Genomic DNA, 18270 nt, shown 5'->3' on the forward strand with positions numbered 1-18270 from the left:
TTTTAATGTATTTTCTTATTTTCTATTTTTACTTATTTATTTCTAAATTTTGTTCTGGCATTTCATGGAAGGTTTGTGTTAAGATTTATGTTTTTAAAATCTTGAGACTCATATTGGTGCCTAACATGTAGTCGAGGTTGGAGAATGTCTCAGTGGAGATAGATGTGTTTTCTATAGATGCTACATGAAGCTCCAGTGAATTTTTTTTTTTTTTTTTGAGGAAGTTTTATTCTGTAGTCCAGGCTGGCCTCAAACCCATAATAGTCCCCCCTTTTCAGCCTTTTGAGTCCTGTGATTATAGGTGTGAACCACTATACTAGGCTACTCAGTGATTTTTTTTTTTTTTTTTTCAAATTGCCTTTCTGTGTGGATGTTCTGGGGGGCGGGGACAAACACCCAAGAAGAAGAAACTTATGAGGAGTGTGTGCTGGCTACAGTTTGAGGGGCACTGGCCACTGGTCCACATGATGAAGCAGAGACACACAAAGATTGGCGCTGAGCTTGCTTCTTTTTTTTTTTTTATTCAGTCTTGGACCCCAGAAAAAGCGCTACCAACATTCAGGGCGAGTCTTGTCAGTATTTCTGTATACTCTCGTAGACACAGACAGAAGCATCTTTCCCTGGTGATGCTAATTCCAGTCTAGTTGCCAGTGGAGTTTAAAGGCCCCTTTTTCCTCCTTGAGATCGTACAGAGACCTTCGTAGTTAGGACTCCCTGTGCAAACTTTTCTCCCTTCTGTGTAGAACAAGGTTAAGATTTGCACCCTGCTTCTTAGTGTGTGCAGCTTGCTTTACCTTCCCGGGTGTATCAGCCTCCAGGATTTCCTCTTTTCTAGTAGCTCAGCTCTAGTGCACTTTCTAGTGCTCTGTCCCCACGTCCTCTTCCATCCGTGCACTGACTTAGCAAACCCCGAAGCAGAATGGCCGTGGGTCGCTAAGGCCCAGTCTGCCTTCAGAACTCAGTTGCTTCTCTTCTTTGAACTTTTCCTTAAGTTTATAAACTTGTGCTGTTTGTTTTGTTTTCCTGTTCTTTAAGTGTACATTGGGAAGACTTTAAAAATCAACAGTTCAAGTTCAACAATCTTAAGTGCTTTTTTTTTTTTTTAAATTTTTGGGAAGACTGTCCAGGTTATCTTGTTTTCCTTCTTGTCCTAATTATTCTCAAATATAATTTTGTTATTCTCTTTTTTTAGGATTCAGCTTAGCTGCATTTAAAAGGAATAAGAGGAAACTAGAGTTGGCAGAAAGGGTGGAAACAGACTTCATTCAGCTAAAGAAAAGAAGACAATCAAGTGCAAAGGTCAGGAGATGTCTGAAGTATTTGCTGATGCATGGTAATGATATTGTTGACCTGCCTTTGGAACAGTACAGTCCATTGGAAATACTACATATGGCGTATATGTATTTTATAGCTGAGTGGAAGCTGGTTGGGCTCTTAGGTAAATGTACTTACCACAGAGCCTGATGACCCCAGTTCCTTCTCCAGAACCCACATGATAAAAGAGAACTGACTCTGGCAATTGTCCACTGACCTTCACATGTGTGCTGTGACATTGACTGGAGCATGTGTGACTGGACACATGCATGATGCACATGTAAAATGTAATTTACAGAGTAAAATTTGAATTGCGTGTCATGGTGCACACCTTTAATCCCAGTACTCTGAGGCAGGGAGATATCTGAATCTCTGAGTTTGAGGCCAGCCTGGTCTATAGAGTGAGTTTTAGGACAGCCGTGGCTATACAGAGAAAGCCTGTCTTGAAAATTTGATCATGAAAAGAAACAAATGAAATTAATTTTAAAATGTAAACAAAAACATTTTAATAATATATGTGTTTTAAGTTACTGAGTTGAAAATACCTTCTGAAACATAATTAGTAGAAAATTTAATAATCATCTTCTTGGAAGTTTTGTAACTGTTGAGGAATGTGGTGGCTCAGTGGGTAAAGACACTTGACATCACCCTGATGACCTGAGTTGATGGCCAGGGTCCACATGGTCAAAGGACAGAGAAGACATCTGAAAGTTGTCCTTTGATCTTCACAATCATCCTGTTGTATGTGTGTATCCAAACAGATACAAATAATTAAACAGACATGTAAAAGGATACATGTAATAAAATTAACTGTTGGAAAGTAAATATATATACATTTAGTTATTAGAATCATGCTTGGCAGTGGCTGAAAGTGTTTAAACTTAATTAAAATTGAATAAAAAAAGAAAACCAGCTTTTTATTTGCCAGCTTTTTATTTTTATTTTATTTGGTTGATAGCCACAAAATGCCATGACTATTGTCTTGATTTGTTCCTTCCATGCTTTCTTTTGATGGTAGAATGAAGTTGAAAGCTACAGAGTTCTTCTTCAGCTTGTGGCTTTCAGGTTCATTAGGACACAGCTCTTGATTGCTGTGTCAGGTCACATATTCCTGGGCTATACCTTATTTGTATCATATATTCTTTCTTCAATGCCTCATGAGCTGGTTTATGGTATTTATCAAAGTTTTGTATGATTGTAGCAAAGCACAAAATAAGCAGTCTTTCATTATAATAGGTATTTTTCTCAGTATGTTTCCTCATAAGGATAATTAATCAAACAACTTGGCCCAATTCTGATCATATATCTCACAAAAATGGGTTTTAGGAAGCAAGTAAATTAATACATAGATTTTGATGAAAATTTGTGTAGTTTGGTTTCTTTTTCGTGTGTGTGTTTCTGCATTCTTTGTAATGGCAGGGTGAAAAATTTTGGACTTTCTGTTCTTTAACAAAATCTGAGTATCTGGGTTTACTTATCGGTAAGCACCGAATGCAGGAAATTGAGTAGAGAGATCACAGGCTGTAGTGTGTAAACTTGTCTCAAAAACAAAATGCATGCAGTAGACAGTTTCTTCAGCTTTTGTATGTACTCTTGCAGCCCAAATCATATCAAGACACAGAACATTTCTGGTTTGGTTGTCCTTCAGTTAACTCCTTTCCTAGATAGTAGCCAGTATTCCATGTTTTACCGCTGTGGATGTTTTGTGTTGCTGTCACATGGAATGTGTTCTTCTCTCTATACTTTTTTCCACAGGATATTTTTAGACATCCCATCACTGTTTCCTTAAAAGAAAAACAAAACCCTACATGCACAGACTATAATTTGCTTATACGCCCTCCTGTTGGAGATTGGTTGTTTCTTGGTGTTTACTATTAGGACTAAAGCTGCTGTGAAATTCTTACACAGTTCTTTTTTGTGGCTGTTAGCTTAGAATTTTATGCATAGAAATTTTACTAGTTTTTACAGGCTGTCTTTCCCTTAAGGTTATTACCAATTCACATCACTCATTTTTTAAATTTCATTCAGAAAATGAAAGTGTAATAAGAAATAAGTAATAAGGTAATAAGAAAACAGTGCTGAGCAAAATGTATCGTGAGATTTGACATTTTAGTGGACAGACGGATGAATATATATATTTATTTATATATATTTAATATAAAACTAAGGTCACTCTTTTTTTAATCAATATATGTTTTTATTTTTATTATTAGTTACATTTTATTAACTCTGTATCCCAGCTATATCCTGTTCCCTCATTCCCTCCCAATCCCACCTTTCCTCCCTCATCTCTTCCCTGCCTCTTTCCAAGTCCACTGCTTGGGGAGAACCTCCTCCCCTTTCATCTGACCTTAGCTTATCAGGTATCTTCAGGACTGGCTGCAAAGTCCTCCTCTGTGGCCTAGCAGGACTGCTCCTCCATTGGGGTAGGGATGGGGTCAAAGAGCCAGTCATTGAGTTCCTGTCAGAAATAGTCTTTGTTCCCCTTACTATGGGAAACCAATTGGATACTGAGCTACCACGGGCTATATCCGAGCAGAGGTTCTAGGTTATATCCATACATGGTCCTTGGTTGGAGAAACAGTCTCATAAAAGACCCCTGTGCCCAGATATATTTGGTCCTTGTGAAGTTCCTATCCTCTCCATGTCATATTAATTCCCCCTTTTTTCATATGATTCCCTGCACTCTCCCAAAGGTTTGGTTATGAGTCTTAGTATCTGCTTTGATACACTGCTAGGTAGAGTCTTTCAGAGGCCCTCTGCAGTAGGCTTCTGTCCTGTTACTTGTTTTCTCCTATGTCCAATGTACATCCCATTTGTCTTTCTAAATGAGGATTGATCATCTTACCCCATGTCCGCTTTCTTGTTTATCCTCTTTAGGAGTATAGATTTCATTATGTTTATCATATGTTGTAGGGCTATATAAGTGAGTATATACCATGTTTGTCTTTCTCCTTCTGGGATACTTCACTCAGAATGATCTTTTCTAGATCCTACCATTTGCAGATTTCATGACTTCCTTGTTTTTGATTGCTGAGTAGTATTCCATTATGTAAAAATACCACAATTTCTGTATCCATTCCTTCGTTGATGGACATCTGGGTTGTTTCTAGGTTCTGGCTATTACAAATAAAGCTGCTACAAACATGGTTGAGCAAATGTCTTTGTTGTGTACCTGAGCAAATTTTGGGTATATGCCTAGCAGTTGTATAGCTGGGTCTTGAGGAAGCACTATTCCTAATTGTCTGAGAAAGCCCCAGATTGACTTCCAGAGTGGTTGTTTACATTCCCACCAGCAATGGAGGAGGGTTCCCCTTTCTCCATAACCTCTCCAGCATGTGTTGTCCCTTGAGTTTTTTATTTTAGCCATTCTGGTGGGTGTAAGGTGAAATCTCAGTGTCATTTTGATTTGCATCTCCTTGATGGCTTAGGATATTGAACATTTAAGTGTTTCTCTGCCATTCTATATTCCTCTACAGAGAATTCTCTGTTTAGCTCCATATCCTATTTTTTAATTGGATTACTTGATTTATGGCTTTTTAACTTGTTTAGTTCTTTATATATTCTGGATATCAGCCCTCTGTCAGATATAGGGTTGGTGAAGATCCTTTCCCAGTGTGTAGGCTCGTTTTGTTCTGACAATAGTGTCCTTTGCTTTACAGAAGCTTTTCAGCTTCATGAGGTCCCATTTATTGATTGTTGCTCTTAGAGCCTGTGCTGTTGGTGTTCTGTTCAGGAAGTTGTCTCCTGTGCCAATGAGTTCTAGGCTGTTCCCCACTTTTTATTCTAACAGATTTAGAGTATCTGGTTTTATGTTGAGGTCTTTGATCCACTTGAACTTTAGTTTTATGCAGCTTGATAAATATGGATCTATTTTCATTTTTTCTGCATGTAGACATCCAGTTAGACCAGCACCATTTGTTGAAGATGCTGTCTTTTTTCCATTGAATGGTTTTGGCTTCTTTGTCAAAAATCAAGTATTCATAGGTGTGTGGGTTTTTTTCTGGGTCTTCTATTTGGTTCCATTGATCCTCCTTTGTTTCTATGCTAAGGTCACTCCTAAGTTTTGTTGTTTGTTATTATTTTGTTAAGAAGGGAAAAAGAGAACAAGGTGATGTGATATAGTAGCTTAGATTTAAGAGTCTGAGGATAGAGTCCCTTCATTAGGATGACAGGCAGAAGTCCACATGTGAAAAATCAGTGAGTTTTATAACCAGTCAGCAGAACAGTGTAACACTGAAAATGAACTGCGTGTTCAGTACTAGAGAGTTGTCATATTGGTGTAATGAAGAAGAGAGTCGGTGTGCTTGAAGCGAAATGGTCAGGGGAGGGTGCTACGGAAGGAAGCTGAAGAGGCAGAAACAGGCATGACCCTGAAGGATGGAAAGAATGTGGAAAGGAGTGCAACTTTATTTTAACAGCTGACTTTTAGTGCGCTGCGCTGCTCTGCTCCTTTCAGTCAGATGCCTCAGTATCCTCGCTGTGCTCTTTGCTTTTCATAATTGAAATTACATATGTTGTTTCATGTTAAAGTTAAGAATAATGAGTTAAAAAAGAGAGTGGTCTATTTGAAAACTAAGGATTGTCTGAATATTTAGCGCTGTATTGGAAAAGTAAACTGAAAAAGTAGAAGTGGCTTGTCAAAGAGATGTTGCATACTGATTATGGATAAGTGAGCTAGGAAGATTGAAAAATCATAAATATCTCTATAGAACTGTATTTAGAATGTTTTGTTAGTGTCATCATCTTGTTCTCTTCTACATATTGTGAAACTCAAAATCATTCTGTTCATTAAGAAAAACAGTATGGAACATTGTCTGAGGACCTATATTCTTCTGGTTCTATCAGAAGATCAGGGCTCAGCATCTAGCTCAGTGGTAGAGCTTTTTCCTAACAGTGGAGGGCCCTGAGTCAGTCCTCAGCACCATGGAAAAAAGATTAAAACGTTAAGGTACTGTTGTTGAGTTTTTCATTACCAGCAAAATACCCAAAACAATTTGCTTGTGAGGAGAGTTTTAATCTGGATTTCAGAGATTTTGCGTATTCTTTTGGCCTTTTGCTGTTGTTCCTTTGGCGAGGCAGTCCGTCCTGGCTGTGGCCATGATCAAGAAAACCTGCTTACCTCATGGCAGTCAGGAAGCTAAAGCAGAGACTGGGCATGGCTCTCCATAGCGTCCTCCAAGTGCACCTTGCAGCGGCCTCATTTCCTCCTTGGGGTTTCCTTCCATCTCTTGATGGTTCCACAGCTTTTCCAGCAGCGCCTGAGCCTAGACACCAAGCCTACCACACCAGAGGACACTGTAGCAGATACAGATTTAAATACGTATTTCTCTGCTTTTCCTAGTGTATTTTCAACTTTGGAAATTTGCACCGGTTTTTCATTATTGGAAAGCTTGCTGTTACACGTAGAAATAGTAACTGTGAAGTTGGTTAGGGGAGCAGCTGCACGTCCATGGGCAGGAGTTTGGTTTATAGACAGGCTGAGAGGACGATGTCTGTGATGAAATTACTGACACCAAAAATGACAGCCATATCGATGCACTCTCTGAACAGTGAGACTGCTTGAGAGGTTTGCACCTGAATCTCAAGCTAGTTCAACATGTGGAAACTGGGAGAGCACAGAATGGCCTAACAAAACGGGAGCAGACACTGTTGAGGCAAAGGTTCCAGGGTGTGTGTGTATGTGTGTGTGCACGTGTGCGTGCATGTGTGTGTTTTGGGGTGTGTCAGAGAGAGGAGAGAGAACACTAAAGGAGTGTGAACTGGCTCACACTTTTCCTGTGGAGTGGCTCTGGGGCTTGGCACTGGAGCCTGTTGGTCTGGATTGGCCGTATTTGTGGCGTATGGATGGAGATGGACATGGCATGGGTTCGTTAGGGAGAAGGGTCGGAGTAGCTTTTGACAAGTTTTGTCATGGAGGAAGAGCAGATGCCATTGCCCATTAATTTCTGTAGGTCAAGTCAGTTTTGTGTACTTAATTTCTAGCTGTAGGGTTTGTAGATTTTAATACAGGCTTTTAGGAATTATCTGTTTTTAGTGATTGGTATTTCTGATTTTTCCTCATTGCTTTTTTTAGTGACTTACATAGTAGAGACAGGAAAGATAACTTTTTTTTTTTTGTTTTAACTGTTGTATTATGTTTTAATATGAAAATAGTAGTGAATGATTGGCCCTGGTTTTCCTTCTATCTTGTTGTTATAAATAGTGTACTTCGTATGTTCTGAGACAAAAAGCGAAAGGTATCTGAGTCAGTACTTACTGATCTTTATCGTAGCTGGGGGAAGAACAGTCTTCCTGGAAGGATGTGATAAACTGGTTGGTCTGTTCCTGTACTTGGCTCATACCACAGGAAGACTGAGTTTTTCATGGCTGAGAAGACATTTACATTTAGAAAGCAGACATGGTGCATCTAGATCATAGTCTAGATTTCATAAATATCATTTTCAAACAGTCCTGGATCTGATTGGAAGGGACTCTTATTCTTCGAGTATTAAAAGAAGTTGGGGGTATTGTTTGATCTCAACATTTTGATGTTTCAACCCCCCCCCTTTCCCTTTTCATTTTCCAGGAGCATATTGCCTAAATAGTTTCCATCTCCTTTTTTTTTTTAATAACAGACTTTGCAGTTGAGTGTGCATAGTTCTCCTTGCCTCCTCCCACCACGTGCATAAAGTAATTGAGGCTTTCAGTTAATTTTGTTGGCTTTTAGGTAAAGCATCACTTCCGTAGGACAGCCCATCAACTGCTCAGCAGACCTTTCCCACTGTGTGAGTATGTTTTAGTCTTCAGTTTCTAACAAACACATTTTGAAAAACAGTCACTGCATTTTGTGCTTTCATACCATGTCATGTGTTCAAAACCACTCTAAAGAGATGCTACAACTTTTAATTTTGGTTCTTTAGCCACCACACAGGGATATTAAATTGGCCACATGTTTCAGAAAGGAAATGTTGGGACTTGCTTTGTGTGTTTCATATAAATATATTCTATTCTTTTGAAGTATATTGTGGGTAATGTTTTCCCCTTTTCCCCTCCATCTTGAAGTTATTATGTAAGCGCTTAACTGCATCATACTAAATCACTGTATTTTTTTTTTGGGTGAGAGGTAGGTTAAGATCAAAGAAAATGAGTGCCCCCAAAACAACATATTTTCTTCAGATTGTTCCATTTGCACACGCCTGTGCATTTTGTGTGCAAGGAGAAGTGTCATTTTAATTTTCTTGAAATTCTTTGCTTGATCTGATGCTCTGTGTTTTTCAAGAAGATAGTTAATATGTGGGCATTGGGTAAGTGGAAGTATGGACTTCTGTCACTTTTGTAAAGAGATGTACATTATAAATTATGCTCTAAAATACGGAAAATTATCTTCCTTTTGAAATCACTGCTTTGAATGATGGGTAATAGTTTAAAAATTGCAAGAAGCCCATCTAAGAATATGTTTATTACTTGATGAGCCACTGCTACAGCTCTTCTGTCTTAATTGGCACTAGGCAGACCAGTCATTAAATCTGTTAGTACCTCATGTGTTTATATGGGGGTTGGACAGTCAGCACAAATGGTCAGCTTTTTCCATTATAATGTATTTAGTTCATGTATTCATTTCTGTGTGTTTGTGTGTGCACGTGTGTATGTTATGGCATGCTTGTGGAGGTCAGAGGGCAACTTGCTGTATTCAGGTCTCTCCTGGGGCAAGAATCCAGGGAATCAGGTGTAGTGGCAAGCACCTTTACCCACTGAGGTACTTCACTGACCTGATGGTGATTCATCTGTATTTAAAATCCTATGCCTTTAACTGTTGATGGTGGGATAATTATAATAATTTTGACCATTTAAGGAAAAGCGTCTAAGTATATGTATTGAGTAGCTGTGAAGATTGGTTTCTAACAGGAGCTAAGTCTTAAGACTGCAGTTAACAAATGTTAAATTTGTGTAGCCTTGAAAGTTATAGATAAAACCAATGAAAAAGTCAATGGAAAAAATTTAACTTTTTGAAAAATGTTGTAATGAAAGTAACCAGTGGTATCCTCGAATATTTATTTAAAGTTTACATTGGATATTGTGAGTCCTTTGTAAATCTTGCTTCATTTTGTTATTAGGCTTCCATTAATTTTTAGTATTTAACGGAATTAATGAAGGGAAGAGAAGTTACTTCTTTGTCATTGGAATAATTCCAGCTGATCTGTAATATGGAGATTGTCATATCATAGCTTAATAAGCAAATACTCCCCGCGAGCAAAGTTTCCTTAACACTTTAGATAGAAGCTCAGTCCATGATAGTAAATATTTCTTAATGATAAATGAGGAGGCCGACTTAATCTCCCACACCTGAGGCTGCATCAGTTGCTGTGAGTTTATTCCTGCTGCGAACATCGGGCCTCTGCCCTCTGGCTTCAGGCAACCTCCCTTGTGCCATGGCCCTGAAGTGGCAATCTGTGATCCTGCCGCAGTCCAAGAAGTCCAGACTGGCTCCTGCCCCAAAGCTGGAGAGCATGCCGGCCTGTCCTGGCCTGCCAAAAGGAGAGAAAGAACAGCAAGACGCAACTGAACATACCGATGAAGTACACAATGAAACAGACAGACCTAGTGAACAAGCCAGTGAGGGAAATTAGAAAATTGAACAAAAGCATAACAAACTCCGCCAACTGTTTTTTCAGAAGAGGTCAGAATTGATGGCCAAAATCCCAAATTTTTGGATAACAACCTTTGTCAACCACCCACAAGTGTCCACGCCCTGCATTATTTGACCAGAGTCGAAGTGACAGAATTTGAAGACATTAAATCGGGTTACAGAATAGATTTTTATTTTGATGAAAATCCTTACTTTGAAAATAAAGCTTTCTGCAGAGAATTTCATCTGAATGAGAGTGGTGACCCATCTTCAAAGTCCACTGAAATGAAATGGAAATCTGGAAATCTGGAAAGGATTTGACAAAGTGCCCAAGTCAATGCAGAATGAGGCCAGCAGGGAGTGGCCTCACAAAGAACCAGAGAGCTTCTTTAGCTGCCTCACCACCCTTCTGATGCAGGGGCAGCAAGGGGGTCGGCAAGGGTGATAATGGGCCAGATCCCTTGCAGTGCTACTTGGTTCCTGATGATAATGACAAAGAGGAAGGGTTGGAAGGTATTGAGGAAGAAGGGGAAGATGATGATGAAGAGGAAGGAGAGGAGGATGAAGGCGAGGATAACTAGCACAAAAGACTTAGGGTTTCCAAACTTCTTTTTAATTTTCTTTTTATGTTTTACATCTTCTCCAGGCCCTGGGAGCAAGTTGCAGTCATTTTCCTCCCCTCCATTCTTGTGTTCAGTCACCCTGTTTTGAGTTCTCTCTTGACACCATGGTTCTCAACTTACTTGGGGCAAAATACAATAGGAAGAGAATCTCCACTTTTTCTTTCTAAATTCATTTGTATCTTTTCTTGTCTCAGAAGCTCTGGATTCAATATCCACACCATGCTATGTGGGGAAAAAAAAAAAAAGAGAAGGCCCCCAGCTCCCTGGGCTCTGCTGGAGGGTGCTGGGCCCCTGTGGAGTAGTGCATAGAATTGTAGCTGTTTTTCTTTCTATAGTGGGCTCAGAGACACACTGTGTTTCTATGTGAATACAGTTGGCATTTACCAGCATGTATCTGTCTACTTATTCTTGTTTAATAAAAAGAAAAAAAGGGGAGGAGAGTGTAGAAGGTCAGCAAAGAGTGCGCTTGAGGCGTTGGGAGGCTAAGTGGGTACTTTGACAACACGGCTTCTCCTTTGGCATGTTTAACTGTGATGCTTAATGGACATCTTCGCAGTTTAGGGTGACACTTTTAAAATACACTTCTCTCCTAATGAGGACTTGAGTTCTGCCACCCGGTGGGAGAATCAGCAGGGTTTTATTTGGATTTGACATTCTCTGTTGCAATTTTAATTTTAATTTTTTTGTTCTGTTTACACTGGAAGGAAAAAGATGCTAATTTTAAATGTTGATGTGTGCAAGTTGCTTTGTTACAATAAAACCAATGTGAACACAAAGGACCTGATGCTTTTCTGTCAGAATAGATGCTTGTTATGACCTTCCAAATTTGACCTGCATAATGACATCATGTCAGACTTTGTCTTCCTAACTCGGTCTTTTTGGTACACACTTTGCAGGACGACCTCAGGGCTATGCAGACTGAGTTAAAGGGGTTTGAATCAGGTCTCAGTGTCTCTGTGTCTGAGTGACGTGGGTACAGTTGCTGTCGTGGACTTGTACCCTTGATTTTTATCTCAATTTGGTATTTTTAAAAATGGGCCTTTAGTTGCCTGGATATTATGACAGCACTGTGTCATTGCCCTGTTGCTCGAATGCCGTCTGTATGAAGGACAGCTGCTGGCAGGTCTTTACTGGCAGTGTGAACTGTTGAAGAAGGTGGGCTGTCAGAGTAAGCAGTCCATGAGGTGGTCGGGAGTGTTCTGTCCCAGGTGTGCAGCAGAAGCTCTCAGATGTGACTCAGTCTGGTGGATGAAGATTTCTGTCTACTCAGCGCCACTGTACAGAGAACATTGTTTTGGGAAGCTGCCTGATGGGTAAGCCTTTTGCTGCTGTAATATAGAACTAAAGTTCAGTGCCACTTTTTCAGAGATGGTTACATTCAAAGCTTTTTGATGTGTAAAACTTTATAAATGGAACTACTCCATCGATAAGCAAAGTGTAGCCAAAATCTGTCTAGGTGGATACTGTGTAATTTCTGCACAGGACTCTGTTTAGAAAATACATCATTGTATATGTCAGGAATCTTGCCTCCAATAAAGGAACGTAAAGATTTGTTATCACATACTAATGATTTAAGCTGAATCACTTTAGACATGCTGATACTGACACTAAGGCCAGCAAAACAGCCCAACTCAGGAAAAGACAAATGTGTGTGCACAAATGACAAACTTGCCAATTACAAGGCTCGTTTTAGATCAGAAGATAAGAACCAGTGCTTAATTGGTTGCCTGCCTGCTAGTCTGCCTTCCTTCCTGCCTCCCTCCTTTCCTTTCTCCCTCTCTCTATTCCTGGCTTCACTTTGTGTGTGTGTGTGTGTGTATGTGCATGTGTATACCTATTTGCACATATATGGAGTTCAGAGGTCATCTCTAGTTGTCACTCAAGTGCTGCCATCAGTCTTGTTTGAGGAGACAAGGTCTGTCACTGTCCTTGAGCCTGTAAGGAGGCTAGTCCTGCTGGCCATGGGGCCAAGGGAGTCAGTCCTCTTGTCTCTCTCGCCCAGCACTGCACTATAAGCTTGCGCCACACGCTCAGCAGTTGGTAATGTTTGTTCTGGAAATCAAACTGAAGTCACGCCAAAATGCATGCCAACCATTTTACTGGCTGAACCATCTCTCCAGTGCTAGAAAACTCAGTTTTTAAAAGCTTGATTGGATTACCTCGTGAAATAGATAGCAGGGACTGCTTACAGTTCAACAGATCCGAGAATTACTTAACAAGTACAGGAAATTGAACAAGTATTGAGGTGAGATATGAGACCAAGCGTTATGTGAATACTGTTGGTTAGCCCAGAAACTTTGGCTAAATGTGATACCCCTTCCAAATTTACTTTCCTCTGTGGTACAGTTGGCATGTTGAATCACACGGTTACTGTGGAACTGATAATTCTGTTGAGATTTTGAGGTAACAGAGGTTGTCCAGATTCCCCCTTTTTCTCTCATCAAGGGATTTTTAATTCTAATGTATCTTAAATCTGAGTGATAATTATTATATCTGATGATCTAAACACTATAGATTAATCTTAGAGGCTTTACTACTTTTGGGTAAGCGAATGGATCAGCGCTTGAGATCATTGCTTCTGTTTTTTTTTTTTTTAATCTTTAGTTAGCATATAAACTAGTGGGTTTATTATGGCACATCGTCTGATACACAGTCATTAAAACACTTATTTATACGGGGTGGTGGGTGGGTGACAAGCCATGGTGCATACGTTTGTGGAGGTTGGAGAACAGCTTGTGAGAGTTGGTTCTCTCCTAGTCTGTGGCTAGGGTTCTCCACAGGTGTTTGTCTTTTTGTTCTGGAGCTATTGGGAATAGGATTTCCTGCTCTGGTTTCTTTCCTAGCAAGTTTGTGACTAGATTATAGAACGGCTCCTGATTTCTGCATTCTGATTTCATCTCCTGCTACATTGGAGAAAGCTTTTTTTTTCTTTCTTTTTCTCTTTCTTTCTCTTTTCTTTTTTGTTAAAAAAAAAAACAACAACATTTCCAAGAGCTTTTTGGTAGACCTGTTGGGAGTTTTAAAATACAGGATCTTGTAGCGATATTTTAACTTTCTTCTATTTGTATCTCTGTTGTTTCTTTTTTTTACAGTTGTTCTGAGATTTCACTGTATTAAGAGCTGTGAGAGGGGAGAGGATACCCTTCCTTTATTCCTGGTTTTAGAGTAGATGCTTTCAGTTTTCCTTTGTTTAACATAATTGGCTATGGATTTGTTATACATAGTCTTTTTTGAGATACTTTTTTTTTTTTTTTTATTTCTGGTCTCTGAGGATTCTGACTCAGTTGTTACCTCCCTCCCTTACCCACTCTTTTCTCCCTACTCTTCCACCTTTCTTACCTTCTGTCCTCTCCTCTTCCTTTCGCCCTCCTTTTTCTTTTTAAATGATCCACTAATTAGGGCTGCTTATGCAGATGTGGGGGTATTTTAAATGACTGTCGGCATCCATTGACCACTTGCTGCTGTAAGCTCCCCTGAAGAGGGGACGCCTCAGGGGCGCTCCCCACTGCAGGTGTTACCCAGGCAACTACAAGTGCTAAGTTCAGGAGTGCAGTTGCCACTGCAGGGGGGGGGGCATCAGATGTCTTCTTAGTGGCTCTTAAGATGATTGTGTCTTCTTCCAAGTTTATTTATGTTTCCATTCAGGCATATTATACCAGCTTAGTTCCTTATTATGAGCTAGCTTAGTCATAGAGTATGGCCTTTTCAAATATATATATTTTTAAAGTACAACTTGTACGAATTTTGTTGACAGTGTTTGTGTTTGCAGGCATATGGGGACTGGTCTGTAGTGTGTGTGTGTGTGTGTGTGTGTGTGTGTAGTCCTTGCTGGTGTAGTAGGACGAGCTTTTGGTATTCTTTTTATGATGTGAACACTTTGTGGGGTTTTGGTTGTTGAGTCCTGCAGTAAAATTCTTTGTGGGGAGAATTTCCTTCCTTCCTTCCTTGGAACTGGAGTTAGAGCTAGTTGTATGCCACTGTTTGATCCTCGAAAACAGATCCTGTGCTCCTAGATCAGCTCAGTGCTCATAACTTCCGAACCAACTTTTCAGCCTCTCCAGTCCCAATAGTGGACTGATTGATGTTTGTTAGTTGTGTGTGTGTGTACCAGAATAGCTGTACCTGTTCCTCCCATTCTCTTAGTATATTGTTTCTATCTTTTTACTGTAAGCCTATGCATGACTTTACCAGTGAGAGGCAGTTTTTATGACAAATTAGTTGAATCTGTGTTTTAATTCAGTCAACCAGTCTTGCATCTCTTTATTGGTGATTTGAGGCCATTTACACTTAAGGCTGTTATTGAGAGATGCATGCTAAGTCCTGTAATATTGTTCATTGTTTTCTGATTGGTTAGCTTGTTCTTTATTCTTTACCTTCTCTGTTGTTTGCTGATTTTCTATGTTAAACAAGCTTTCCTTTCTAGCTCTCTCTTTTGATCTGCTCCTTTCATGAACTTTATTCTTGTGTTTTACTGATTAAAGCTGTCCTTCTTTTATTGTAGTATGCATTCAGGAATCTTCTTTAGTGTTGGCTTGGTTTCTGCAAACTGCCTTAGTGTGTTCTTGTCTTGAAATGCTCTTATTTTATTGGTGATTAAAGAGAAAGAAGTTTTGTTTGCTATACTTGCTAGGCAGTTATTTACTTCTAAGACCTGAGGTGTTCCATGCTCTTCTGGCTTTTGTCACTGAAGATGAGAGATTTGTTGTTAATCTTGACATCTTGATGATTTTTTTTTTTTTTTACTTTTTTTTTTTGTTGATCTACTTTTCTGCTTCAATGCCAATGCCATGCAGTTTTTATTACTATTACTCTGTAGTACAACTTGAGATCAGGGATAGAGAGATACCTCCAGATGATCTGTTGTTGTACAGGATTGTTTTGGAAATTCTGGGGTTTTTGTTTCTCCATATGAAGTTGAGAATTTTTCTTTCAAGGTCTGTAAAGAATTGTATTGGTATTTTGATGGGAATTGCATTGAATCTGTAGATTGCTTTTGGCAGGATGGCCATTTTCACTATGTTAATCCTACCAATCCATTAGCACGGGAGATCTTTTTATCTTCTGATATCTTCTTCAATTTCTTTCTTCAGAGACTTGAAGTTTTTTTCAAAAAGGTCTTTCATTTGCTTGGTTAAGGTCGTCCCAAGGTACTTTATGTTATTGGTGGCTATTGTGAAGGGTGTCGTTTTCCTGATTTCTTTCTCAGCCCTTTTGTCTTGGGTATATAGGAGGGCTTCTGATTTGTTTGTTAATTTTGTATCCAGCCACTTTGCTGAAGGTGTTTATCAGCTGAAGGAGTTCTCTGGTTTAATTTTTGGGGGTCACTCATGTATACTATCATGTCTTCTGCGAATAGTGAAACTTTGACCTTTTCCTTTCCGATTTGTATCCCCTTGATCTCCCTTACTTGTCTTATTGCTCTAGCTAGGACTTCCAGTCCTATGTTGAATAGATAGAGAGTGGGCAGCCTTGTCTTGTCTCCGATTTCAGTGGGATTGATTTAAGTTTCTCTCCATTGAGTTTGATATTGGCTATAGGCTTGCTGTATATTGCCTTTACTATGTTTAGGTATGTGCCTTGTATCCCTGATCTCTCCAAGACTTTAAACATGAATGGGTATTGTATTTTGTCAAATGCTTTTTTCGGCGATATTTTTTTTTAAAGTCAGTTCAAACCCTTTCATTTCATTTTCATTTATTTATTTATTTATTCATTCATTCATTCATTCATTCACCCCTACCCCTTGTGTGCCGTGGTACATGTGTGGAGTTGAGAGGATAACATGAAGAAGTTGGTTTTCTTCTAGTGTGTGGCTCCAACTCAAGTCGCCTGATTTGTCAGCAAGCACCTTGGACGCACTGAGCTATGTCACTGGCCCCCTTTTCTGATATCTTTTGATATTATTTGTTTTATATTTTTGCACTCTTGACTGAAAGTATTTAAGGTTCTTGCCTGACCTTGTCTTTTTGGGGATTCTAAATGCCTCATACTTGAAAATTATTTTCTCTCTCTAGATTTGGAGAACTCTATGCTAATTTCATTGAAAATATTCCTGTGCCTGTACTTTTATATCAGTTCTCTATCTCATGAATATCTTGATGGTATTCCAGAGTATTCTCTATAGTGATTAATAGCCAGTTTCCCTATTGATTTTTATTTTCTTGACTGTGTTGTTTCTTCCTCATATTTTTTTTTATTTGATAGGATGTATTGACCATATTTTTCAGTGTACTTTAAAATTTTCTTTATCCATAGCCAGGTGTGGTGGTGCACGCCTTTAATCCCAGTACTTGTGAGGTAGAGTCAAACGGATCTCTGTAGTTAGAGCCTAGCTTGACCTACAGAGTGAGTTCCAGGATAGCCAAGGCTACACAGAGAATCCCTGTCTCAAGAAACAAAAAATCATGTATGAGTTTTTAATTTCTAATATTTACATTTGTTTCTTTTCTTCAAAAATCTAAATTTCCTTGATTAACTTTTCTTCCATGTTAGTAACTTTTTCATCCATGTTTATGAGTTTCTCGTTCTACTAAGTTAGTGCAGTTAATTGGAAGTTTTGCATTGTTGACATTTGCCATGTGATGTTGGAACATTCTCAATAAACATGGTTATGTTATATATTATTTTAATACATTATTTTATTATCTATTTCTTAATGACTTATTTTCTATGGAGATGATCTCAAACAAAAACCAGATTGGAACAGTTTGCTGTCTGAGTTGGAATAAGTCAGACAGCAGTGTAGGTGACTTGGAATGTTGACAGCGTATCGGTCTCAGGAAGTGCAGTGGTCCTGGGAGTCCATGTGCCAGAAGAGATGGTGTGAACCTCTCTCAGTACATACAGCCTCAGAACACTGGCGTTTTAAAGGGTAAAATTTGCACATGACAGCAAAGGAGACATCAAGGAAGGCTTCTCATAACTCAACTGGAGTATGAATTGGAATATGGCATTAAAAACGGTAACCCCAGTTTTCCTAACATTGATTGTTTGGTAACCCAGATTGTACATGCATTATACTCTGAGTGAACCCAAGGCAAGAGTCACAGGTCTATATCCTGAAAGCTGGCCAGCGGAATGCCTCTAGACTGCAGGGAAAATGTTTCAATCTGAACTTTGCAGGAGTGGAAAGATGGAAGCTTTGATGGATCCAGACTATTAAAGGTACTGACTGTGGGCACTGGCATTACGCAGTGCGCAGATACCAAGTGAGCTGCCTAGTGCTGAACCAACATTCATAACCACACTCACTGTCCTGGTTAGCTCTAGCTGTCAGCGTGACTTAATCCAGAATTGCCTAGGGAAGAAATTCCTCTACATCAGATTGGCCTTTCGGCATGCCCGTGTGGGAGGCCCCATCCTGCTGTGGGTGGCGCCAGCCAGCCAGAACAAAGTTAGTTGAACATAACGTACCAGCCAGCAAAGCCGCATCTTTCATGGCTGTTGCTGCACTTTGCCTATGAAATTGTTTCCTTGGTTAGAGGTGATGCTGTGTGGAATAGCAAGCAGGTCTGTTCAGGTTCCTGTCTTGTCCTCTCAGTGGTCTGATAACCTGTACTCCATCCTCAGGACCCATGTGTAGAAGGAGAGAACTGAAAACTGGCACGACCCCTGCACCGTGACACCCTCACCCATAGAGCAGTCATTTTAATAATTACACAATCAAAGACTCAGCCTAACAATGAATAGTAAGGCATGAAAAGAGTACTCTAGAAAAGTACTCTT

At 39.5% G+C, this 18270-nt stretch overlaps 1 protein-coding gene and 1 pseudogene across 14 annotated transcripts in view; both read left to right on the forward strand.

Moving 5' to 3' along the window:
* Positions 1 to 18270, forward strand: part of Tasp1 (taspase 1) — a 225635-nt gene that overhangs the window by 77582 nt on the left and 129783 nt on the right. For all 14 annotated transcript variants that reach the window (XR_009591656.1, XM_060383183.1, XM_060383190.1 and 11 more), the window contains one exon: positions 1193 to 1299. Coding sequence is in view for 13 of the 14 variants with exons in the window: in XM_060383183.1 (XP_060239166.1) it covers positions 1193 to 1299 (107 nt within the window). In the remaining variant the exon portion in view is untranslated. The remainder of the gene's footprint in view (positions 1 to 1192; positions 1300 to 18270) is intronic.
* LOC132653779 (protein SET-like) lies at positions 1306 to 11765 on the forward strand (annotated as a pseudogene).

The sequence above is a fragment of the Meriones unguiculatus genome, chromosome 4 (assembly GCF_030254825.1).
Source record: "Meriones unguiculatus strain TT.TT164.6M chromosome 4, Bangor_MerUng_6.1, whole genome shotgun sequence".
In the NCBI taxonomy this organism is placed as follows: domain Eukaryota; kingdom Metazoa; phylum Chordata; class Mammalia; order Rodentia; family Muridae; genus Meriones; species Meriones unguiculatus.